The 24,372-nt window shown below is 35.7% G+C and overlaps 4 protein-coding genes across 6 annotated transcripts; 1 reads left to right on the top strand and 3 right to left on the bottom strand.

Annotated features, from left to right (window-relative positions):
* Window positions 1–6,133: 6,133 nt before the first annotated feature.
* LOC137746458 (gibberellin 3-beta-dioxygenase 1-like) lies at window positions 6,134–8,263 on the bottom strand. The gene is made up of 2 exons (XM_068486471.2): window positions 7,173–8,263; window positions 6,134–6,933 (listed from the first exon to the last, which is right to left on the bottom strand). Exons 1-2 carry the CDS (start codon window positions 7,658–7,660, stop codon window positions 6,339–6,341), a joined length of 1,083 nt encoding a protein of 360 aa, XP_068342572.1. The 5' UTR covers window positions 7,661–8,263; the 3' UTR covers window positions 6,134–6,338.
* A 2,942-nt stretch (window positions 8,264–11,205) lies between these two features.
* Window positions 11,206–12,659, top strand: LOC137747441 (gibberellin 3-beta-dioxygenase 1-like). Its single transcript, XM_068487549.2, has 2 exons — window positions 11,206–11,706; window positions 11,968–12,659. The coding sequence occupies exons 1-2, from the start codon at window positions 11,219–11,221 to the stop codon at window positions 12,566–12,568; spliced, it is 1,089 nt and encodes a 362-aa protein (XP_068343650.1). The 5' UTR covers window positions 11,206–11,218; the 3' UTR covers window positions 12,569–12,659.
* LOC137747440 (uncharacterized) lies at window positions 12,651–19,195 on the bottom strand. 2 transcript variants are annotated; one of them, XM_068487548.2, is made up of 8 exons: window positions 17,933–19,195; window positions 17,173–17,775; window positions 16,265–16,365; window positions 16,101–16,177; window positions 15,842–15,911; window positions 14,141–14,231; window positions 14,001–14,063; window positions 12,651–13,378 (listed from the first exon to the last, which is right to left on the bottom strand). In XM_068487548.2, exons 1-8 carry the CDS (start codon window positions 18,011–18,013, stop codon window positions 12,770–12,772), a joined length of 1,695 nt encoding a protein of 564 aa, XP_068343649.1. In that variant the 5' UTR covers window positions 18,014–19,195; the 3' UTR covers window positions 12,651–12,769. The 2 variants fall into 2 exon arrangements, with proteins under 2 accessions (XP_068343649.1, XP_068343648.1); XM_068487547.2 differs by having other exon boundaries at window positions 16,265–16,374; window positions 17,933–18,160.
* A 589-nt stretch (window positions 19,196–19,784) lies between these two features.
* LOC137748200 (EAP30/Vps36 family protein) lies at window positions 19,785–24,211 on the bottom strand. 2 transcript variants are annotated; one of them, XM_068488312.2, is made up of 9 exons: window positions 23,492–24,200; window positions 23,123–23,311; window positions 22,432–22,525; window positions 22,253–22,310; window positions 22,003–22,072; window positions 21,309–21,444; window positions 21,098–21,182; window positions 20,292–20,352; window positions 19,785–20,198 (listed from the first exon to the last, which is right to left on the bottom strand). In XM_068488312.2, exons 1-8 carry the CDS (start codon window positions 24,134–24,136, stop codon window positions 20,295–20,297), a joined length of 1,335 nt encoding a protein of 444 aa, XP_068344413.1. In that variant the 5' UTR covers window positions 24,137–24,200; the 3' UTR covers window positions 19,785–20,198; window positions 20,292–20,294. The 2 variants fall into 2 exon arrangements, with proteins under 2 accessions (XP_068344413.1, XP_068344412.1); XM_068488311.2 differs by having other exon boundaries at window positions 19,785–20,352; window positions 23,492–24,211.
* Between the last annotated feature and the right edge of the window lie 161 nt (window positions 24,212–24,372).

Below are 24,372 nucleotides of genomic sequence, written 5' to 3'. Positions count from 1 at the left end.
TCTTAAACTGGGAAAAAAAAAAAAAAAAAAACAGCTATATCATATATGATATATGTTATAAATCCTGAACAATTAATATCACAATATTTTTTTTAATAAAAACGATATGTTTATTTTAAATTAAAATAAAGAAAAGAGTGGACTTGTTTATTGAGAGACTTAGTCTATTTTCACAACCGCTTATGTTGATAATATAGCTTGTTCAAAAGAAAAAAAAAAAAAAAACTACGCTCTAAAGTTCTCCTCTCCCTTTGCAAAAATGGTATTCTTACTACATTTTCATATTACATTTGTACAACATCTCTAATAAAAATGTGGTAAAAATGTAGTCTATCATTTCATTCTCTTATTTTCTTATGGCAAAAAATATATATATATATATATATTATATACATATTATGGGCATATAAGGCTAATGCATGTAGAAAGCGAACAAAGTGTCATTGTAGTTAAAATGTCTTATGCATGCACAAATGTAGAAAGGAGAAAACCTCTGTATGTCTCGCGTAGGGCCGTCGTGTAAAGAAAGTTGCGTGCATGTATATATTTGGCCAATAATGACAGCAAGCTTGTCTTATTTGAGGAATGTCGAATATCTTGTATGTTTTCTTTTTCTTTAATTTAATTTGATTACTGCGTGTCAATCACGGTTAGACATATGGGTGAACATGATTCGGTTCAGATTGAGCCTTAAGAGAGATTTTGAAGTGTGATCTGCACACGAAGTGGTACACTACGTGTCACTATACAAATAGTGAGATATGTGTCTTAAAAAGTTAATAACTTAAAAATTAAACTTTTTCACTACTTATATAAAAACACGTGATGTACCATCCGTATTCCGGTTATAATTAAAATTTTCTCGAGCCTCAGCCCGCTAGACGGTCAGCTAGGCTCAAGTAGACATTTTTACAAACCATTTTCACCAAAGAATATAGGTAAACGAATCCACCAAACCGCTACGTGGTTGGGGTGGACGGGTTTACGTGTTGAGCTTCATGCAAGCCTAAGAAACAAATCCATACTGGGCAAGAAATGTCCACAAGCCTGGAAAACAACCAAATAAAAAAATCCCACACATGACATAACTAACGAGGAAAGATAAAAAGAAAACTAATGAAAATGATTTGAAAATTTTAAGTTTTAATGATAATAACAAAATAAAGAGTAAAATGAATAGTACCATAATTGATTTTTTAGTATAAAAATATGGGTTTCGTCAAAATAAACAGTACCGGAAGCTTTTTGTTAAAGTTTCCAAAAATAAAATCTAGTTAATCAACTTAGGCCCGTTTAGCGACTTGCATAAGGAACCGGATAAGATTAATAATAAGAGGAGGATTCTCTACCCTCCTATTCTCATCCTCTTCAATCTCCTCCTCTCACACATTACTTTTTGTCTTATTATCTCTATAAAAAAAATCAATATAAAATGTTGACGTAACTTAATCGTAACCGTTCAAATAGAAGAGCATGGAAAGATAAAAAAATTAGAAGGTAGAGAATCCGTCTCCTTAATAATATGGATCTACTCATTTGGTGCTCTCCCGTATTAAGTAGCCACCGAATTGTTTAACCGGTTTCACTTACTTTGTACGGTGTATGCCCGCTTAATAATACTGTCCAAAAGACCTGTATTACTAGTTGGGTTTCCTTCTCTCGCGAACTCGTCTGCACATTTCAGTTGAAGAATTTGTTTGTGCCTTCCTGTTTCTTCTCCGACCCAACAAGAATTCTCTAGCTTTCCGACTGGCAAATTAAACCCAGCCCATGACATCCTGCCGACCAACACACCAAAAAAAGATCTTGAAATCCCTTGAACTTGACTGCTTCTGGCTACAATCGCGCCGCTCAGCAGTCTCGTCGTCTTTGTTTTCACACCCATGATGGCGGATCGATAATTGAGACAATTTCATCTGGATTTTGGGAGTAATTAATGAATTTTTTTTTTTGTTGTGAGGTAATTAAATTCAAAATCGGGAAATTTCATCTGAATTTTTTATTTCAATGGATTAGAAACCATGGAGAATTGGAGATCATGGAATCTGGTAGCAGTGATTGCGAGGAGAGGTGGAATTGAGCTTTTGATTTCAATGGTATGGTGGCAACGGTGAGTGCTGGGCCGCTGCCTGGTTTGGTTTCTTTCTCTTTTCTGGGTTTTCTGTCGGTGTGTAACAATTTTTTTAATTATTATTATTTAGTTATCTTCTTTTTTCTCCATTTTATCTTCCATGAGTTTTTGAAATTTGTCTTTTTTAACCTTTTTTTTTTTTCATTTATCATCAATTTTTTCTTTAAAAAATAATAATCTTCTTATCCGATGTAATATCAATACAGTATTAATAGTCTGATATTAGTCCGATACTATATCAAATGTTCGATTATTAGTTAGTACATTCTGAGTTGTCAAATGAGCTCTTAGGTACTTTTATTGCACCGAACTATCTTGAACTCAACTATCTTCAGAGACTAAATGGCTAAACAGATTTGAATTGAGCGGGCGCCGGGGGGGGGGGGGGGGGGGGGGGGTGTGTGTTTCTCCCAAAATTCAAATTTTCTAAAATTATATCTGACCCAATCTAAAGCTACGCCAGTTGAATTGATCAGATTGAACGGTTTATCTGTCAATATGCCGGATCCCTAGTTGACCGTGTATAACACAAATATTCTCTTTTGTCAGTAAAAATGGTGATGTTCATAGATTAGGTATGGTTTTTCATTTTCTGAATAATTATTTAATGTTCTTGGAGGTGACCATGTACAACACAAATATTCCCTTCATTTGATGATTCTTTTCTTTTCCAAATAAGGTCCTTCATTTGATGATTATCCATTATAATTTTCTTTGTTCTTTTGTAAGATTGTGTTCTTTTTATCATGTGATGATTATATTCTTTTATCTGGCATGTGCATATTCTCGTCACTTTCTAGAAGTAGGAATAAGAGAGAGAAATGTGGAAATATATATAAAACACTCTTAATGTCACGTTTACGTTAAGTTAATTTTAATAAATAAAAAAAGTTGAATTAAATTCTGATTAGGATACCCCGTTGTTTATAAATATTGGAGAATAAAAAATATGGTGCGACTCAAATGAATTTTGAAATTCAACTCCAAAATTTGGAGGAATTGGATTCCCTTTAATTTGGTGGTAACTGAATTCCGGGTTATTTAAGAAATTGAAATGGATTTTTCCTTCCCATTATACCTCACTTATTTCTGAAATTTTACGGTTGCCATTTGCGTTAACCCAACACCAAATTATGTTCTCTCTTTAAAAAAAAAAAGTCAAAAAAAAAAAAAAAAATCAAAGAATCAAAGTTTTTCGTAAAGTTAAAATAAAATAAAGTTTTATTAAAAATAAATAAATAAATAATCAGCATATACAATAGATTGCTATAACATGAGCATTTTAGTAATCACATTGATTTAATTTCGATTCATGTGAATTAGTAAACACAGAAGTGAACGAAGAAGAAATCACTAGATCATGCCCTTCGAAATTCAATTGACTTGTTTCAAGGTTATTTCAAACATTTCAACTCTCCACCCTCCTTCAAGATATTTTACCTAAAATTTTCATAGAACTAGATTTAAATTAAAACAACTGAAAATTTGATATTACCCCTTGAAACTATATTTTCCTCTACTAAAACCATCTCCTTTTGTTTTCTTAAATAAAGCCCATTGACTACCCTCCAATTAAACAAATTCTTTAATTAAGTTTGACTTTTCAAATTGTGTATTTTTCGAATGCCTAAACTACCCCTATTAATACTTGGATGGGGTTTTTGGATCAGTTACTTGTTATATCCATTTAATTAATTTTATATATTTAACAAAATAATTCATGTCATTCATTGTATATTCAATGCATTAACTTTCAAATTGTTATAACGTGCCAATTGAAAAATAATAATACTAATTTCATAATTTTGTGCATTACATATATAAGTTAATTTAGCTACCAACACAACAATAAACATAAAACAGCTTCGGCTAATATTCCAATCCCTAATACACAAAACAAAAGCTATATGTTCCGCACAATTCTTACCTACAAAATAGTCTAATTTACCTATTACATCAAACCAAAATTTAAGGGTCTAGTTTACTTTCAAAATGGTCTAATTTACCTACATGATTTATGTGCATTAGATTAAAAGTTTATTTAATTGCCTACAAGCACAAACCCACAACATTCGAACATTATCTAATATCACTATTTTTTTTTTTTTTTGGAATAGGTAAATTAATTTAAATGTAGGTAAATTAGTATAATATTAATAAGTAGGTAAATTAGTATAATATTAATAAGTAGGTAAATTAATTTAAATGTAGGTAAATTAATATAATATTTTATAAGTAGGTAAATTAATTTAAATGTTGGTAAATTAGTATCATGTTTGTATGTAGGTAATTACATGATTCAAAATGCAGGTTTATTAGTATAATATTTTATAAGTAGGTAAATTAATTTGTATGTAGGTAATTACATAATTCAAACAATATTATTTTTTCCGTGCAAGATTGTCTTTCTCTTTTAAATTTGGTAAATTAATTTATATATGTTGCTAATATTTATGATACAAGAAAGGTAAAATATCCATATGGATTTAATTGCTCATCATAATTAGGATGAGTAATAAATTTATTGACCAAATTAGGATTCTATGGCATAAGTTGTAATTGTATTGTAATAGTTGGTCATATATTTGTCTACATGGTAGGCTATTTGAAATTTGGGTTTTATTTGAATGTTTAAATTTAGATGAGTTTTTATTTGAAAAATAGGAGTTTCAAGGGTCTATATCTAAAGAACCCTTAAAACAATACCCCTATCTTAATTTCTTCTCATATAGATATATAAACAACTAAAAAAAATTTAGGTTACTCTTGTGTTTATCCATATCATGTCGAGCGACAATTGAAGATCTAGTGAGTCCTGGGGTCGCAGACCATTCTCACAGCTCTCACGAGGTCATTCAATCGGTTTGTTTATCTGTTCATCCGTTCTGAGCTTCGATATTACTCCATCATCTCACATTGTGGGATAAACGACAGATTGAGCCACCCATACAACGAAGATATGAAGTTGTAGGGGTCTAAATGGAAAATGTTGTAGGGATCTAGTTATGAAAAGTAAAACCAAAAGCTTTCCTTCAAGTTTTATGACTCTGAATGATCAAGAAGGAATTGTCTAAATACAAAATAAAAACTGAAATTATCCTCCGCAAATTCCTTGTATGCAACTCTTTCTTTATATTTGGATCATAAAAAATACATGATATCATGCACACTGCATGGTTATCGTCATCTATGAAGAAAATAAAAACCTCATTAAAATGTTCTGATCATCTATCAAAAAATGTCTTTGGTACATATTTTGGAAACAAAGTGGTTTCAGGTGCGCTAACTCACTGAGCTATTCACAATATCGGCTTAGTGGGCTAAACATTTTAAGGTTGTTTCTATTGTAAAATTGAAGGGTGAATGTGTTAGTTACGTCTTTTGGATAATTAGGTATCGACTTTACTACAAATATGATAGTCATTAACATCATGTGAGTTGAATTTGAAATTTCTCACTTACAAATAAAATAGTACTAGTTGGTTTTCTGATTAGTTAAAATCCTTAATTTGTGCTTTTTACTTTTATTTTTGGATAAATTCCACACACCCAACACCAACTTTTTTATTTTTTTATTTTAAGAAAATGGTATATTCGTGAATCTAACGTCCTATTTGGTATAACGTTTTTTCATTAAAAATAAGCAACACATTGTTTGATAAAAATAAAATATCATGCTTATTTTAAAAATAATAAACTCTCCCAACAACTTTTAAAATGTCTTTATGTTACTTTTGAAAGATGCTTTCACAAATCAAATGAACTCTCGAATAAAGTCAATTTTGGATTAACCAGTGTAACTTTTGTTTTTTTTTTTTTCCGGTTGAAATCTCAGGTATAAGGTCAAAATCAAATATTGATTTTAGTCCCTTGACCATATGTCCCAGTCATATTTTAATTTTCTAGTAGTCTATTTTGGTTAATTTTCTAGTAGCCTATTTTGGTTAATTTTCATCGATCTTCCTTTAAGAGTTAATGGAAATCCAAATCTTACCCAAGGACTGAATCTAATTAACCTTTTATTCATTTGGGTACATAACCATTACAAGCTTCATATCGAAAACATACATGCATCCACCCCATTGAGCATATCTCAAATAGAGTTCTGCAACTTAAGATCTTTGAAAGCATGACAAGAAACAGATTAGAGGCAAAACCTCAATTATTTAATCCAAATAAAACTTGATAATTTAGATTTGCAAACCCATTACTTCATAAGAGGATCATAAAGCCGAAGTGATGGAAGTGCTTTGCCCTTGAGCTTTGCCTTGGTACTAATGTACTCATTCCAATTAGTGACCGGCGGGTAGAGGGGAGGGTGGCTTGGGCCAACAAGCTTTGCTAGGGGTGCGATTTTGACGGCTGCCGGCGGTCCATAATGGTAAACAAGTGATATACGGTGTTGTGCCCGTTTCACCAAGACCCGATGGAGGACACTCGAGTACAAACCGTTAGATAATATGCTCATGAGGTCACCAACATTGATCACCAGAGCACCGGGAACTGGTTGAATCGTGAACCAACCGGTGCCCTCCCGAAAAACTTGCAAGCCATCGATGTTGCTCTGGTGGACAATGGACACGAGGCTCGAATCAGTATGGGGAACAAGGCCTAGGGTCCGATCTGGATCCGGACAAGACGGGTAAGAGTTGAACTGGAAGACAGCAGATGCATTTTGATCATCACCTTTTGGACCATCCCATTCGACGTCGTCCTTGGATATTCCTAACGAGGCAAGCATTAGCCACATGAGCCTAGAGGCAAGCCTCTTGATCTCTCTCTCAAATTCTTCGGTAATGCAACTGAAAAAAGAGAGAATATTCAACGTTGGGTCAGTCAGTGCACCCGAATTAAGCAAGAACCACTTAAAAAAAGGGAAATTAAAAGGCGTATTGCTCTTTGGATATGCATACTTATTGACACATGATCTAATGGACGTACGTTTCATATACAATGATAGGACCCGTCTCTAAATAACAATCACTCTATAAATAACAAAGAGTAGTTAGTTGTACGTGTCATGAGTACTGTGATGGGGTACCAGAATTTGGTGTAATCTTGGGGCCAAAGTTGCGCATAATGTTCAAGTGGTGAACCAACAATAGTGAAGCACTCAGACCACTGCTGCTTGTCCCAAAAGGCAGCTATGAGATGGAAGCCGTAGCCGGAAATTTGACCCGGTGAGCGGGCAACTTTGAGCTTTTGTTGGGCTGGCAGGGAGAAAAGGCTTCGAGCAGCAGAATCCATGGCATGAACCAGAGACTGGGGGATGCCATGATTTGTGAGTTGGAAGACACCCCAAGTCTTGCATGCATGGCCTAACAGTTGAAGGGAATTTGGGTCATTCAGATCGACGACGGGGACGGAGTCCGACTCCAGGGAGGGATGCTCGTTGAGGGTTGTCCATGCATACGAATCTGGCAACTCATGTAATGAGTTGAAGTCATCAGGGACTTTGTCCAACACCACATTCACAGAGTTGCCTTCGTAGGCATCAGGGACAACTCCTGCACTTGCACTTGCAGGCATGGTAGAGAGAGAGAGAGAGAGAGAGAGAGAGAGAGAGAGAGTGAATATTTGTACTTGGGATGAAATTTGTTGCCCTTAGCTAGTGATGAATATATAGGCATTGTCAAAGCTTCTCAAACCCAGTAATTAACCCAACACATTTTTAGATCACATGGGTGTACCACATAATGCAACAAATGATATTATAATTAACATTAATGAAATAAACTCATTAATAACATGTATACATCACTTGCAACGTCAAATCTTACACCAATGTGATTTAGTATTTTTCAAAAATAAAAGGCGAAGACTGGTAGAAAAATAAGAGGAGTCATGTTCAACTTTATAAATTAAGTAAAATGTCAGGAAGACCACATTTTTGCAACATTTTTGTGTACCATTCTGATGTGGCAAATAATATGCATATGTCACGTCTATTAATGAATTTATTTATGGAGATATTGATTGTATGCATCACTTGCCACATAAGATGATATACGAATGTGGTATGAATTTGTGTTCAACCTAGCATTACTCATAAATTAAACCGTTGAATCTGATTTAATGAACTAAAACATTTAAATTGAGAGAAAATAATGAAACAAGAAAAGAAAAAAAAAACAGATTCATAAACAAAAGTGAGGTGCGTCTTCAATGCTACGTATCATTTAGTGTGTTTAAGGCATAAGATTTATCTCTACAACTAGTTAGACTTTCTATTTTTAATCTCGATCATTTACTTTATCATCTCATTTAATGTTACGTACTACTGAAGAAATTCCCATAAAAATGAGAGTGAGATATAAGAGAAGAGGATGAAAAAAGAGCCAAAATGATGACAAGTAACCGATAACACACAAAAATGAGTGAAATGAAGGATGAAAAATGTGAATGCACACACATTAACAATGTGGGAAAAGGATGAAAAATGTGAATGTGTGTTTAATGAATATCTTCAAAAGATGTGAAACTGATAGAAGAACAAAAGGAGACAAACGTGATCTCAATCCATAACTGAAACATTTTCTTCTGGATCGATTGTTTGTTTCTATGAACTTGAATATATACAGTGTCAAAATATATTAGAGGATTATCCATCCATGCACAAATGACAAATGAAAAATAAAAGAGAAACTTGCCACCGTAAAGTGGTAGATTGCTTTGGTGGTTAGAGTCTTTTTCTTCAATCTACATTATTTCAGGTTCAAACTCTCCTTCCCCTCTTTAGCGTGAACTGGTGTAAAATATTGATTGTAATTAAAAAAAAAATAGAAAACTTCATTTTAATCCTTGGCAAAGATGACTTTTAGATTAAAACCATGAGTAAGATCAAAATCTAATTTTAGTCCCTTGATACATTAATAACCTCATTTATTAATTATATTTTTATTTTTTTTAATTATTTCTCTTTTTCTTCCTAATTTTTAATGTTTTCATTTTATTTCATTATAATTTTCCTTTTCATTTCATTTATCGTAATATATTTTGTTGTAAACATTTAGATAAACTAATTTTTGTTATACAATACATTTCGATGTACTTTGTCCTTCATTTAGGTACATTAAATTCATTATAATACATTTCGGAGCATACATTTAGGTACACACATTTTAGTCAATACATTTCGATACAAACATTTAGGTACATTAATTCAATATAATACATTTCGGTACTAACATTTAGATACATTAATTGAGTCTTTCAAGTTTAAGAATGTTAAAATAAAATTAATAAATTAAAAAACTCTTTTTTGGTCAAAAAATAAATGACAATTTGTGTCACATCCCCGCCCGAGCGGGACCACTTCCCGGGCCCGACCCCACTACCGTAGCACGATATTGTCCCCTTTGGGCTTACCATTCCCTCACAGTTTTGTTTTTGGAAACTCACGAGCAACTTCCCAGTGGGTCACCCATCATGGGATTGCTCTAGCCCCCTTCTCGCTTAACTTCGGAGTTCCTACGGAACCCGAAGCCTGTGAACTCCCAAAAGGCCTCTTGCTAAGTATGGATGGGATATACATATAAGGATCACTCCCCTGGAGGATGTGGGATGTCACAATTCACCCCCCGCCCAACATCCTCGTCGGCACACACGTGACCAGGGTTAGGCTCTGATACCAAATTGTCACATCCTGGCCCAGGCGGGACCACTTTTCGGGCCCGACCCCACTACCGTAGCACGATATTGTCCGTTTTGGGCTTACCATTCCCTCACGGTTTTGTTTTTGTGAACTCATGAGCAACTTCCCAGTGGGTCACCCATCATGGGATTGCTCTAGCCCTCTTCTAGCTTAACTTCAGAGTTCCTACGGAACCCGAAGCCTGTGAGCTCCCAAAAGGCCTCGTGCTAAGTAGGGATGAGATATACATATAAGGATCACTCCTTTGGGCGATGTGAGATGTCACAATTTGTATGTTAATAAATTTAAATATTTAATGAGAGACATTAAATCAAATGCACATTAATTCTTTTGAATTAAGGACACATCAAGGGATTATTATCAATATGTAATCTAAAACCAGGTTTATTTTAAATTTCAATCTTATTGAAGGATTAAAGTTAAAAAAAAAAAAAAAAAAAAAAAAAAAAAAAAAAAAAAAAAAAAAAAAAAAAACCTGGTGCCAGATTACATATTCAATTTAATTCGTTGAAGCGTACTTTTATCAAAATTTATATTCAATTTTTGTTATTTAATGTGTATTTTTATTTAATCTCTCCACATTAAATTTTAATTTTATTAATATGCACATATTTAGTTCTTTAATTATAAATGAACATAAATGAGAAAATATTAAAAGAAATTTGTGATACAAAAATATATAAATACATAAGTGTATAAAAATGATTGTGCCGAAATATATAAAATTAACTTTTTTGTACCTAAATATTTGTACCTACATGATTGTACCGAAATAGATTATAATGAACCTAAATGTATGCATCAAAATGTATTATATTGAATTAATGTACCTAAATATCAACACTAAAATGTATATACCAAAATGTACGTACCCAAATATAGTATATTGAATTAATGTACCTAAAAGTCAATACTCAAATGAGAACTATTAGGTTCGAATCTTGTGGATGATGAATTCGATACCACATTAAGTTGTCCATTGTGTAACTTAGCTGAACCCCCCTCGCCTTAGTGTAAAATATATCGTTGTATTTGAAAAAAAAACTCAAATGTGTGTACCAAAATGTACGTACCGAAATGCATATATATGCATTACAATATATTATGATAAATGAAGTGAAAATTAAATTTAAATGTAATTAATACATTAAAATAGGAATAAAAAGATAAATAAAACATCAAAATATAACTAATAAATGAGATGATTAAATGTACTAAGGACTAAAATTGGATTTTAATCTTACACAAGGTTGTAGTCTAAAACTCATCTTTTTTAAGGATTAAAATGAAATTTTCTAAAAAATAATAATATAAAAAAAAAAAAAAAAAAAACTTGCCACCATCTCTATATATATGCACACAATCCTCACTCTCTCACACAATCAATCCACCCCCACCCCCCCCTCCCCCTCTCTCCAGTAGAACTATCTACTATGTCCAGTGGAAAACTCTCAGATGCATTCAAATCCCACCCTATCTTTCTCCACAAGCAACAGCCAGACGACTTCAGTTCATTGCAGGAATTGCCGGAGTCGTATGCATGGACGTCACAGCTGAACGAATATCCGTCTTTCGAATCATTATCTTGCTCAGAGTCTGTGCCGGTAATCGATCTCACCGACCCAAATGTCGTTGAACTCGTAGGACATGCATGCAAGACTTGGGGCATGTTCCAGGCCACAAACCATGGCGTCCCTCAAAAACTTGTTGACGACATGGAATCTACTGTTCGAAGCCTTTTCTCTCTGCCACCCCAACAAAAGCTCAAAGCAGCTCGATTGCCCGATGGCTTTTCCGGTTACGGTTTCCATCGCATATCTGCCTTTTGTGAAAAGCTTATGTGGTCTGAGAGCTTCACTACCGTTGGCTCACCACTTGAACATTTTCGCCAACTTTGGCCCCAAGATTACACCAAGTTCTGGTATGTACGCATGCATGCACGTATTACTCCAGCCACTAATAATTACATATACATTATTTAGATATACAAAACTAACAGATGTGCTTTACAATATGTCGTGTATTCGAGAATGTGTTAGCAATTAAGTGTCAGTTTTTTGTCTCTAAATTGCATATTTAAATATATATATATATATATATATATGTGTGTGTGTGTGTGTGTGTGTGTGTGTGTGTGTGTTGTGTTTTTGCTTTGAATGGTGTTTGATTTTTGTTTGGTCAGTTGTATTGCTGAAGAATATGAGAGAGAGATGAAAAGGCTTGCGGCTAGGTTGATGTGGCTAATGCTTGGCTCATTAGGCATATCCAAGGAAGACATCAAATGGGCGGGTCCAAGAGGTGAATTTGAAGATGCATCTGCAGTCCTACAATTCAACTCTTACCCGGCTTGTCCGGATCCGGATCGGACCATGGGTCTTGCCCAACATACTGATTCAACCCTGATTTCAATCGTCCACCAAAGCAGTAACGCCAGTGGCTTGCAAGTTTTCCGGCAGGGGGAGGAGGGCCGTGGGTGGCTTATGGTTCCACCAGTCCCTGGGGCTTTCGTGATCAATGTGGGTGACTTCATTCACATGTTATCAAACGGATTGTACCAGAACGTCCTTCACCGGGCAGTGGTGAACCGGAGCCAGCACCGTGTATCGGTTGCTTACTTATATGGTCCTTCGGAGAATGTTCAGGTCTCACCCCTCTCAAAATTACTTGGCCCGAGCTGTCCTCCGCTGTACCCGCCGCTCACTTGGAATGAGTACCTTGGAACCAAGGCAAAACTTCATAACAAGGCACTTGAATCACTCCGACTGTGTGCTCCTCTGAATTAGTTAGAGGATTTAATGAATGTAACCATATAACTACTTCGTCTTCCTTTGCTTACTTATCTGTAACAAAATAATAAAACTTCGATTTCTGCTACGTAAGAAATTAAAGATATAAATATTTCTTACATGCCTTTGACTTGCTATAATATTCATGAATTTAACGCACAAGGAAATATAATACATTTTGTACAAAAAGTAGAATTTCTAGTTTATGATTTCTTCCTCTTCCTCCCTAGGTCTCTCTGTTCCCTCTCCTTCACCATCATCTTCATCACCACTATCATCATAATTCCCGACATCGTTGTTATTTCCAGAATGATTGTTATAAACTCTTCCAACCATGGATTTATCGCTTCCCTTTAAAGCATCCTTCTCTGCAAGTGAGGACAACTTTTCAGCCACCTCTTCCTCACCCGCGCTTTCTTTAATTGCTACAGTAGGAAATTTCAAAGGTTTGTCAGGACAATCTTTGAAGAAAGAGTTTGTTACCATGAACCTAAACACCTGCAGGAGGTGGCTTCTGTCTCTCCTAATTTCTGCACTAAGAAGCTTCTGCAGCAAGGTTGGCTCCCTCTTGTTGAAAGAAGGGTTATTAGACGAATCCTTTTGATGTGATCTTTGCCTCTTTGAAAACCGATCCCTTCTATCATATTTTTCTCTCTTACCAAATTTGTTTGCTAGTCTCCCCTTCTTGGTCAATGATTCATTATCTTCTTTTACATGCCCTTGATTTGAATCTGCGAGGTAGTATGATGGTACTTCGGCAACTTCAACTCCCAACTCAGCCTGCTTTGTAAGAATATCCTTGAGTTGCTGCAACGAAGAATAAGAAAAACTATCAAATATAGGAAAGTGGTGGCAAAGATTTACTTCCTCAGTATCCGGAACATAGTAAAGGAAAACCAGTATATCACCTTCTGAAACATAAACATCAAGCATGATACCAGTAATAGAAGAATCTTAGTCTCTAGTAACTAGGTTCTGCATAACTTCCGACACTTTTGAATCTAATTTAAAGAAGATGGATGAAAAGATTTGGATTGATGGCATATAAACTCAGATCCTCACCCAGACAAAAAACTTAACGAAGAAAAGCTGTATCAAAGAGCTCTCATGACATGATCCAAAATTTCAGGTTTAATGTAATACCGGTGATCTCTTTGAGTAACAAATAGAAATATAAGCCACGATGCAGCTTATGGACAACAACAACAACAACAGAGCCTTTTCCCACTAAGCGGGGTTGGCTAACGATGCAGCTTATAGACATACTAACAAAATGCAAAAAGTTAACCAGAACTAGCTCAATTGGCCTAGGTGATAATGAGTTGAGCAAAAGTATTGCTCAGTCTTCTTCAATGATTAGTGTTCAAATAATCAGCGCGAGTGCACGCGCACGCACACAGAGAGATAGAGAGAGAAGTAACCGGCACACCTCTCGTCGAATGTTGGCCTCTCTTTCAATGACCTCTGAATTTATCATCTTTTCACTTATCTTCTGCAAGTGGCATTTTGATATTAGAAAATCTACATTTAGATGGAAAGAAAAAGCAGGCATGTCTCAGTCAGCCAAACCTTCTCTATGTTGGATTTTGATGGGTAGTGCTTCCTACGTTCTTCACGCCACCGCTCAATCTCTTGTTCCGTATATGACAAGGAAAGAGATCTTCTCATTTGGGACAGAAAGAAGGCGCATCCATATACATAAAAAGAGTGATAAGTTTCATTAAGAAACAGGACAGTGTGATCACTCAAAAGTCAAGATGTAAGGATTATGGATGCTGAGAATGTAAAGCTAATTCATGACTGTTAATTTTGCAATGTAAAGCACAAATACATATTACATTTTACTCCTATCTGTGAGTTTCTAGGTACCAAGCCCATAATTGTAAAAAGTTCTAAGACTTCGGGATTCACAGATGGCAGTTGCAGAAACACTCATCTTAAAATTAAAAATAAAGAGGAAGTTTCTTGTTATCTATCCTCTTTCTTGGAGAAACATTATGGTATCATCAATTTTGGGATTACATTAAAATGGTATTTTCAAAGTCTTTGGAACTACAGTCAAACTTTGGCCTTCATTGACAAAACCAGTCAAGTTTCAATACTAATGTTACTGTGCTGCAAGGAGGGTGAACAAGAGGGAGAAACAATAGGACCCAGTTGGTATTATTGATACAATAATTTTTTTTTTTTTTCTTTTTTTTTTTGAGCACTGCCAATTTGGCTGAGCTGGCTCAAAACTCAACTTGTTTAGCTAAAACATTTTTAGGTTGAGCCGTTTTAACTTCGAGTAGGCTTATTCTGGATAAAGGTTTGTAGGCCTGAAAAAAAAAAGGGACTAACGCATAAATCAGCCCAATTTAGGCCTCACACAGTATCTTCAAATAATTTTTCCATGCCGACCTCCCAAATACTGCTCTACATAAAGGGCATCTGATCGCTGAGGCTCGAAGGTTGGGCTGGGATCAGCTCAGGCCAAGGAAATTGTATCTTAGTGAAGCTCAAACACGCCACCAGCCTGCCAATTGAAAATCCTACATTTGACTACTCAACTACTCAAGCAAGCTATTATATTTTGTGACACTGTTGAACTACCATAGTAAAGTAAGGGCCTGTTTGTTAACACTTCCATTTTTGGTTCAGTTTTTATATTTGAGTAATAGGTAGTGAGGAAATGCAAGGAAGAAATAACGGACGGGGATGGGAGAGTGATGGGTAGGGAGGGATTGATGGATGAGGGATGAAATGTACAAGAAATGACCTACATGGAAAACCCAAAATTTAAACCTAAAAGCAATTCCAACTAGAAATTTAAACGCAAAAACAAAAGTGTTTCGAAATGAGCACTAAATAATTGAATATGATTATATCTAATGATGTTCTCAACTAATCCTCTTTGTCAAATTCCCCCAAGAGAAAAAGTTCACTACCACTAAAGACTTGGCGGCCTAAAGTTATGTTCCAAATGAAAAAAATAGCTCTTTGTTAGAGTTTATAATGCAATAAACTAAGCCAGAAACAGCCTCAAAAGATGTAGTTAACCCGCTTTGTTGAAAACCATCTTAACAGAGGGCCAGAGACAGGAATAATTTAATCAAGAGTATGTTGTTAAACTTATAAAAGAGTGTATAACTTAATCAAGAGTATGTTGTTAAACTAATAAAGGAGTAAAAGTATCTTCAAGACAGTCTACAAGCCCAATTGGTGAAATTCCAATTAGAGAAAACTCATAAATTCATTCAAAACTATATGATATGAGAGAGCAGAGGTTACCTCTTCCCTTGCTTGCCCTGGTTTGAAGAGTTGGCCAGAGCAAACTTTCCTTCGCTCTCATTTCTTAACCCTGCAATTTTGTGGACAGCGAGGAATGAACATCATGCTTACAAAAGGTATTCTGTACTTGAAAAAGTAACAGGAAATCATGGTTTATGGATTCTCTGCAACCCATCGAGTATGGACAATGACATTAAAGGAATAAACAGGAAAGATACTATATAAACTTGGTACTTGGTAGACAGGTATAAGTCCATACCTTTTCCTTTGTGCCCATTACGAAAAGTGAACTTTCCCTTTGCATTTTTCATATGATGTGACTGAGGATTCTGAAATCTACACAAACCATATTTATTAACAATCCCAAATCATTGGTCCAAATCTTCAGAAGTAAAAAAATGAAATGACACTAGTATGACCTACCCCCCTTGGTGATTCTTCTGATTTTTTGCAAAGTTTCTGCTTGGTGATTGTTTCCAATTGGAATTTGAATTGTAACCACCATTACTGTTTGAATTATTTCCCTGCAGAAGCTGACACCATTTTTATCAACCACAGCCAATGCATTTACTTCAAAGTAATATATATCTACTCTAGTTAGCAACTAACTGTTTTTAAGAAAATGTACTTCATAAAAAAAAAATGATGGAAAACTATCTATATCAGAGTTAACAGAAAAAAGAGCAGGACATTTTGACAGCCAAATGATGTATTTTCAAAAAGCATGGCCTTACTATATCAATATAATGCAACAACATTGTCCATCGAATCATAACCAACAATAAAGTGGCCTACTTATCAGTATATATAATTAACCATGGAGCACACACATATACATATACACAGACAAAGTTGATCTCGGAATTTACCATGCCCTTACAAAACATTACAAACTAAGTCTGTTACTAATCTTAAGAAGAAGAAACAAAAAAAAAGGGTCCATTTTATAACCATTTTGTTTTTAGTTTTTAGTTTTGATTTTTTATTTTTCTTTTCCAGCTAGAGATAAAGGAGAAATACATGGGTGCAATGACGGACATAGAAGGGTGGAGGAGGGATGGTGGAAGAGATGTAGAAGAAATGTATAAGGAAAGGTACACAAAATGAAAACTAAAACACAAAAATATCAAGATTTTGTTCTCATTCATTCTTCTTTAATTCTTCCCCTCTCTCCCACCAACCTTCTTTGTCCCTCCTTTTCCTCAAACACAATAACTGAAAACTAAAAACTAAAAATTATCAAACAGATAAATAAATGCAGCAATATTCATGTAATACATTTTGCCACAAAGACTATAAATTCAAATATCCGCAAGGCAAAACAAAGTTACCTGTGTCCCTTGCACTGGAGGTAGACCCAAGTTTTGCTGATTCTGGTTAGCTTGCTGGCCTGCCTGATTGGAATGCAGATTAGCCTGGTTATTTGCAAACAATGGGACATTTTGAGACATTGTGGCCCGAGGTGGTTGATTTGATCCCGGAAAAGCATAATTAGGACGGACTTGCGATGGATTTTGCATTTGCATTGGCACAAATTGATTCATGTTTTGCATTGAATTCGGCAAACAAAACTGCCCATACGGTAAACCCATATTCGGGTTCATCTGTTGCTGTAAATTTAACATGTTATGCCCAAATATCTGCCCAGGCACTTGAGATGACATCAATTGATTCACTTGCTGCACCAAATTGCAAAATTGCCCAACCGAGTTCATACCTTGCCCGTTACTTTGCGAACCAAAAAACCCAACATTCGGCTGACCCGGTTGAGATGTAGGGCCAACGGAACCGAACTGAGGCCTACCCAGATGGTTATTTTGCATAGGAAGAAGATTGTTTGGTAGATTCATGAAATTGGGTTGAGCTATCATGGAATTGTTAGTACTAAATTGGACTGGAATTTGGGGATTCCTGATGCCCAATTGAGGTTGCATCTGCATACGCATGGAACATTGCAACATATCAACAACAGATTAGATTCCGTAACCTCCTGCTACTTCTTAAACAAGCCATAAAAGCGAAAACCCAGAAAGCAGAAGCAGGTTGAAGTGAGTGAAAGCAGTTATATTTTGGAATGCAGGAGAAAATTACCTGGTGAGGAGGTGGAGCCGAGATACCCGTCGTGTGAGCTTGGTTGGAATGGCGAGGAAAGGAATTGTAGTGAGGTAACATTTTGCAGCGTCCAGACCGATACAGTGACTTCTGGGTAGTTTGAGGCAGTGGAGGAGGAGCTAGGGTTTAAGAAGGGTTTAGAGTGCCTCGTTGTTCGTTGTGTCGGGGGAGGGGGACAAAGATTTGGAGGATGGAGTGATTTGACAAAGCGAACAAGTCGGGCTTCTTTTGTTTCTTTTTCTAATTTTTACATATTGGGCCTGAAAATTTAAGCCCAAAAGGCTTCGGTTTCTTAAGCCCTTCTCACTCTTGTGCAAGGACACATCTCTACGAATATGGGTCATGATCGGAAGATTTACACCCACTTCACCCGGCCATTTATTTTCATAGTCCATCTATTTTCTAGGTCTTCGCTCATATGTCTACCAAAACTCATTCAAATTCGAAATATGATTGTTGGATTAAATGATATTCGTTTTAGTGTTTCTTTGCAAAATTGTATTCGTTCATTTTCTTCACTACAAATGAACGTCTTAATTCTAATTTTTTTGCAAGGATAATCTTTGAGTGATGAATTTAAACATAAACAATTCGGATCGTTGAAACAAATTATAGAGTAGTCCTACAAAAATGTATGTCAAAATGGTTGTCCCCTGATCCTTATCCTAATATAATATATAAGCTTCTATTTTAACTATGCTTCTTAGAACTCAATTTCGATCTCACTCTCCCCTGAAACTCAGATGTTGCCATTTTGCTCCCTAGAACTCAATTTCGATTCATTTTGCTCCCTGAAACTCAAAAGTCTCCGCTTTACTCCTTGAAACTCGATTTAGATCACACGTTGACCCCTGACACTCAAACATCGCCACTTAATTCCATGAAACCCAATATTCAATCCACTTTGGCTTATTTGTATGTATTTTGTTACATAACCGTTATATTTACTTAAGGGCAAAATTAAGTCATACTTATGGCTGATGTGGTGCAAGTATAAAACTCACATATCCAATCAAATGATGCTGCATAGATTGAACAAACAAATTAAAAAAAAAAAAACGTAATTTTTCAAACATTGCATAACATAATTAAAAAAAAGTAAGAAAAATAACAAAAACAATTCTTGGGTTTCATCTCTCCGACCTCTCTCCCCCCTCTCTCTACTTGTTCATCCTTCTTCCTCCATCTTCAGCTTAGTTTCATTGATTTTGTTATTTTTTATGTTCTTAATGGAGGTAATTGGTGAGAAAAGAGAGAAGATTTTTTTTTTTTATTCATTTATTTTGAGGGCATAAAAAAGCTTCAAGAAGAACAATAGTTGAACAAGAAGAAAATCAGTGATATGGATGCTGAAATTCGAAAGTTTGGTTCTCAAAACCTTCAACCAGCTCTGGCAAAAAAGAGCTGAACCTTGAAGAAAACTGAATTGAACAAATTTAAAACAACTCAACTTAAAAAGTTAGGGGTAAAGTCGACAAATCATCATTTATTATAGTTAGGCCATTTTTAGTTGGATTAATTTAATATGAGCCTTGCACTAACCATTAAACAAACTTATAACATGGTTTTTGGTTAAAACTAAAATTTTTCAAGCCCTTTTCATTAATTTTCCTTTCATATATTTCCCTCTATATTTAGAAAGAAAAAAAAAATTGAAAACTAAAACTAAAACGAGTTGGTTATCAAACCGGCCATAAATTAACGAAAGCTTGTTATTTTTCAGCCACTACATCTAACATTACCAGAAAAAGAATTTACCAGAAAGTGTAGCAAAGCCTTAAATATCAATCCAAGAATCAATCAAACATAATCAAACTTGGAGCAGTGAAGATAAGAGAAAACAACTGTAAAAACACATTTACAAAAATGGCTCAATAATTATCCATGTTCCAATAAGCAATTGGGAACGGGGGAAGGTGGGGGAGACAAAGAAAATTTCAGAAAATAAATTAGTAAAAAACGCTTCCCTCCCCACAGAATCTTGCCCCCTCTTCTGTTCAATTACAAAGTCGACGTATTTGTTAAAGGTAAGGACCAGAGACACCCAACTCTCAAGAAGCACATAGGTGCCTATAATTCTGTCATATTGGAGTCAAGTATGTTCTTGATGCATGGTTGCGGAACTTTATGTCTGTTCATCGCCCCAAAATTGAAAGTTCGAAGATTTCCAGGGAATTAAGTGATAAATAGGAATAAACTCACCTGAAAACATTCGGCATTCATCAATTTGTGTACGTCTTAACTCCTGATTTCGACAGCATTCATCCATTTATGTCAGTCTTATTTGCTTCACATTTCAGCCGAATGAAAATGGAGAAGGGATAACCGCACAAATCACCTCTCATCCAGAAGCAGATGCCGCCCTCAACCATGTGTGATAGATTCCATAGTCTTTCACTCTGTCCAAAGACAATACACTTATTACAATCCAATAGACAGTGAAAACGTATTGCATGTACAGAATAAAAATAAAGAGTTAGTCCTATCACCACCTTGTCATCGACATTAAGTTTTTACAGAAATGCATAAATGTGACGTAGGATGGCTGCGGCGTGTAAACTTCAAGATGTATCGAGTACGTAAGTAGACCGAGGGTTTGGGATGGTTTAAAGGAAAAAAAAAAGGGGTATTTTTCAGTGGTTCAAGGCTTGAAATTCAAAGTCACAGGGTGGTTATGCTGGACTTTGACAGTAGATATTCCAACTGCTAAACCTGTCACACACACTTTACACATGAGAACACGAGGATACATGCATTATGTGTGCTATCCTAATGTCATAGGATTCCCGTTTATCCGTTTTCTTTTTGTGATATTATTTCTTGCATTCAAAGTCTAGGATATCCCCATACTTGCATACCCAATATTACGGCCAGAAAACTAAATATATACTATCTACCCCCATCTTCCATCTTTTCAGTTTATTTTTACCATTGGCTTCACCACCAAATAAGTACTTCCATAGAGGTTGATCTAATGATAATCTTTTTGAAGATGCCTAAATTGTATAAAAATTAAATTGAGTCACTGGGAGACATGGTAACTAAGATTTGACAAACAAGTTCCTTCAGGAGAAGGGTGTGAATAATAACATCAAATAAGGAGAAACATCAGTCTTCAAGATCAACAACAGATTTTTTACTTACAGGTACAAGTCATTTGGATCGATTTCAGGAAACAGGTTGATATAAAAGCGAAACCCATCAGGGCTTATATCTCTGCACAGCAAACCTACCAAAATATCCAAAATTAATCAAAATTCAACCATAGTACTAACATATACTTCATAGAAAGCATACACTCTTATGAAGAAAACAATATCAGAGTCTTGTCAAACAATGTTGTGCAACAGTGTACCTTTGCTTTCAGCAGTAAGAAGATGCTCCTTGGCCATGCCTGGTGCAATACCTAATGTAATTGCAGCATCACTAGCACTTATCCCAGTTCGAAGAGCATCAGGCTTCATTACAAGGGTCTTGATTCTAGCAAAAACCTAATTTAAAAAATACAGTGAGTTGTTTCATGCAACTTGAAATGGCTTCTGATGTAGAATGACAGATGTCATAATCAAAGACGCAAAAAAAAGTACATTCTAGCATCATACATGGCCGGATGTGTTTTTCATCATTTTATCAAGAAAAGAAAAACAACGATGTGTACCATATAGCTTGAATGGAAGAATGAAATTTGCACAGTTGCACTAAAGTAATAAAGAGAAACATAGGTGCCACGTAGGACCCAACTAAAATCTATCTCATTCCTGCTCAGGAATCAGATTCCTTCTGAGGAACTTGGAATTAAAATCACTCGCTTTCTCTTAGAATGTTAGAACTGAATCTATCTTCTTTTCCGTAACCAAAACAATTCATTTGAAGCAGAACGATGCAAGGGTTAGTGTTAAGTATGGCTATGGTGGGCTTTAATGGTAGTATTAGACTTAGTATACATGCATTCCACCATTTGGCTCGGAAGGTGCAAAGGGAATATGTTTAAACCAAAACAATAACACAAGTTTATCAATATGAAACAGCTTATGATGATATAAGATCACCTCTTCGTCACTGTGGGACTTATTCTGGATGACCATGACTCCACTATCAAACTTTCGAAGCATTACTGGGCTGCAAAGATGGAATAATCAACAAGATGGTATTATCGTACTCATGTCACATAACATTGATGTAGACAGGTATTCATTTTTTACTCATTACAATTAGTGTATGCTAGCATTTATGGTTTGCATTATTTACTAATGTATTTCCATGCTTTCAAATAAACAAACCGAAGAAATTCCTACATACACGTCAAACTTCTCCCAGAGAGAACATGCTTGCAACAAATCCTCAGGCGAGATCAGTTCTGCATAAAAAGAGATACTAAGCCACATTTCACCCTTTAAAAATTCCAACATGAACTCGAAACTTAACGGATTAGTGCTAACAAATTTAAAAACAAGAGGTGAGATATTATCACACAACACCTGTGCCTCGAGCACGATTGAAGAGACAGTAGATGTCTATAAGATTCATCATTCCTCCAGCCCTCTCAAGTGGAAGTCTGACAAAATCTGCTAACTATTTATCAGAAACAACAGAAAATTAGTTTTCTTTTCTAAGACGAAGAAATTGGAAAAATAATAAACGACATGATGCATTTTTCATCCTAATGACATAAATCAATACTATGTGAGTGTTACCTACAAAAACAAATAATGTGAATGTCCAATAAGAATGAACGTAAATATCAGATATCTTAAACAAGTCAAGACATTAGAGTTTCACAAGATCAAATAAGTTACGAGCAATAAATAAAATTTTCCTAGAACAACTTCACATAGCCTGGTGAAGAAACTAGAAAGTATCCTTCACATTCTGTTGCTTTTTAGATGTTAGAACGAAAACTGGGAACAAATTTAATTTTTCATATCGTGTGATGCTAACTTTCTTCATTGACAAACTGATATTCAAGCAACACAGTCTGACAGAGATATATGCTGAAGTTAGCTAAAACCAGGAAGACAATTTTGTCAAATTTAAATTTCATAGTGTCCTCGCTTTGCTCTGCCGTCCAAACAAACAAGCTTAACAGTTCACTTGACCTTACAAGTTACAATAAAGAAGAGAAATTAATCAAAATGGTTTCATTCACACAGAACACGGAAAGAAGACAACCTGACGGGACAATTGTTGGTGATACTGAGCACCCGCAGACTCCTTAGTAACGGGCGATATAATACCAACACTGAGCATCCAATCTTGCATCTCTTGTTTGGAACCCAATTCCTCATCATTTGGCTGCGAGCCGGATAAAAGCTTCTGCCTCATTTTTTCTGCTAGCATCACCATCTCTTTAGCCTTACTCTGTAAATTTAATATTACTCTACAACTTAAAACCATTCACAAACAGAATGCACGAACAATCAACTCGAATCGAAAATCATACAAAATGAAAAACAAAAACAATTCAAATGCAGCAATTAAAATCCCTGAAATTCAAGAAGTTGTTTGTCATGGTAACCGAAAAGACGAGATCATTATTACCATGAGAGCATTCAAGTCCTGGAAAGCGTCCTGCAAGCTCTTATCAGTACTCTCCCACATCTCCTGTTCTTTCCTCAATATCCCCGAAACTCCAACCATCCTCACCGTCCCTTCCCTCGTATACAACCCAGAACTGGATGCCGTACCCGAACCCGAAACCGCATCGGAGCTGCCCTGCTCATCCCCAATCTCCCAGGCTCTACCCCGCCAGCTCTCCCAAAATTTGCTCAAAAACGCGTCCAAATCGCTCTTCCCCCTCACCACCACCGTCACAACCACCGACCTCGAACCCGAACCGGAATCCGGAACCCGGCCTTCGGGCGAAACCGAGAGCTGGAATCTGAGTCGGGGCGAGTGGAACATGGACTTGATTGACTTTTTAGCGGCAAAGATGTGGGTGATGGCGGCGAGAGGGATGGCGGAGGCTGAAGAAGAGGCGGTGGGTATTGTGGTGGTGGAGTCGGGAAGCCATAACAGGCGGTGGGTGGTGAGAATGAGGAGACCCGATTTGAGGTGAGGGAAGTTGGGGAGGTCTTCGCATTCGAGGTCTACGGCGGAGAGGAGGGAACATTCAATCTCAGTTGGGAGGAGGACTGGGCGGCCGCTCGTAGTAAGCTCCACCGCTTGCAGGCAGTTTCCGGCCATTTGACAATCTTGTGAGTCGTGAATCGTGATATGAACTTCGGTTTACTCTAACCAAAGTGTAAGGTCAGCGGTAACCTCCTATGAGAAATCCCACGAAAAAAAAAAAGAAAAAAAAAAAAAAAAAGTAAATTGTAACAATGGTTCTTAACTTTAATCAAATTAGAGTAATGGTCATTTAATTAAAAATTCATTATCATTAGTTTCTCAACTCATCAAAATATATTGGAGCAATGATT

Source organism: Pyrus communis, chromosome 2 (genome assembly GCF_041283825.1).
Source record: "Pyrus communis isolate YQ-2024b chromosome 2, ASM4128382v1, whole genome shotgun sequence".
NCBI lineage: Eukaryota > Viridiplantae > Streptophyta > Magnoliopsida > Rosales > Rosaceae > Pyrus > Pyrus communis.
This window is presented reverse-complemented; position numbering and strand designations above follow the sequence as displayed.

Coding starts and splice junctions, on each gene's coding strand:
- LOC137746458 (XM_068486471.2), bottom strand. CDS start 7,660: ATGCCTGCAAGTGCAAGTGCAGGAGTTGTCCCTGATGCCTACGAAGGC. Junction 6,934..7,172: donor CAAGATTACACCAAATTCTG/GTACCCCATCAC, acceptor CTCTTTTTTCAG/TTGCATTACCGAAGAATTTG.
- LOC137748200 (XM_068488311.2), bottom strand. CDS start 24,136: ATGGCCGGAAACTGCCTGCAAGCGGTGGAGCTTACTACGAGCGGCCGC. Junction 22,311..22,431: donor CAATCGTGCTCGAGGCACAG/GTGTTGTGTGAT, acceptor CTTTTTATGCAG/AACTGATCTCGCCTGAGGAT. Junction 22,073..22,252: donor CTCTGGGAGAAGTTTGACGT/GTATGTAGGAAT, acceptor CCATCTTTGCAG/CCCAGTAATGCTTCGAAAGT.
- LOC137747441 (XM_068487549.2), top strand. CDS start 11,219: ATGTCCAGTGGAAAACTCTCAGATGCATTCAAATCCCACCCTATCTTT. Junction 11,707..11,967: donor CAAGATTACACCAAGTTCTG/GTATGTACGCAT, acceptor TTGTTTGGTCAG/TTGTATTGCTGAAGAATATG.
- LOC137747440 (XM_068487547.2), bottom strand. CDS start 18,013: ATGTTACCTCACTACAATTCCTTTCCTCGCCATTCCAACCAAGCTCAC. Junction 15,912..16,100: donor TAATGGGCACAAAGGAAAAG/GTATGGACTTAT, acceptor ACAAAATTGCAG/GGTTAAGAAATGAGAGCGAA. Junction 13,379..14,000: donor AGGCCAACATTCGACGAGAG/GTGTGCCGGTTA, acceptor TCTTCGTTGCAG/CAACTCAAGGATATTCTTAC.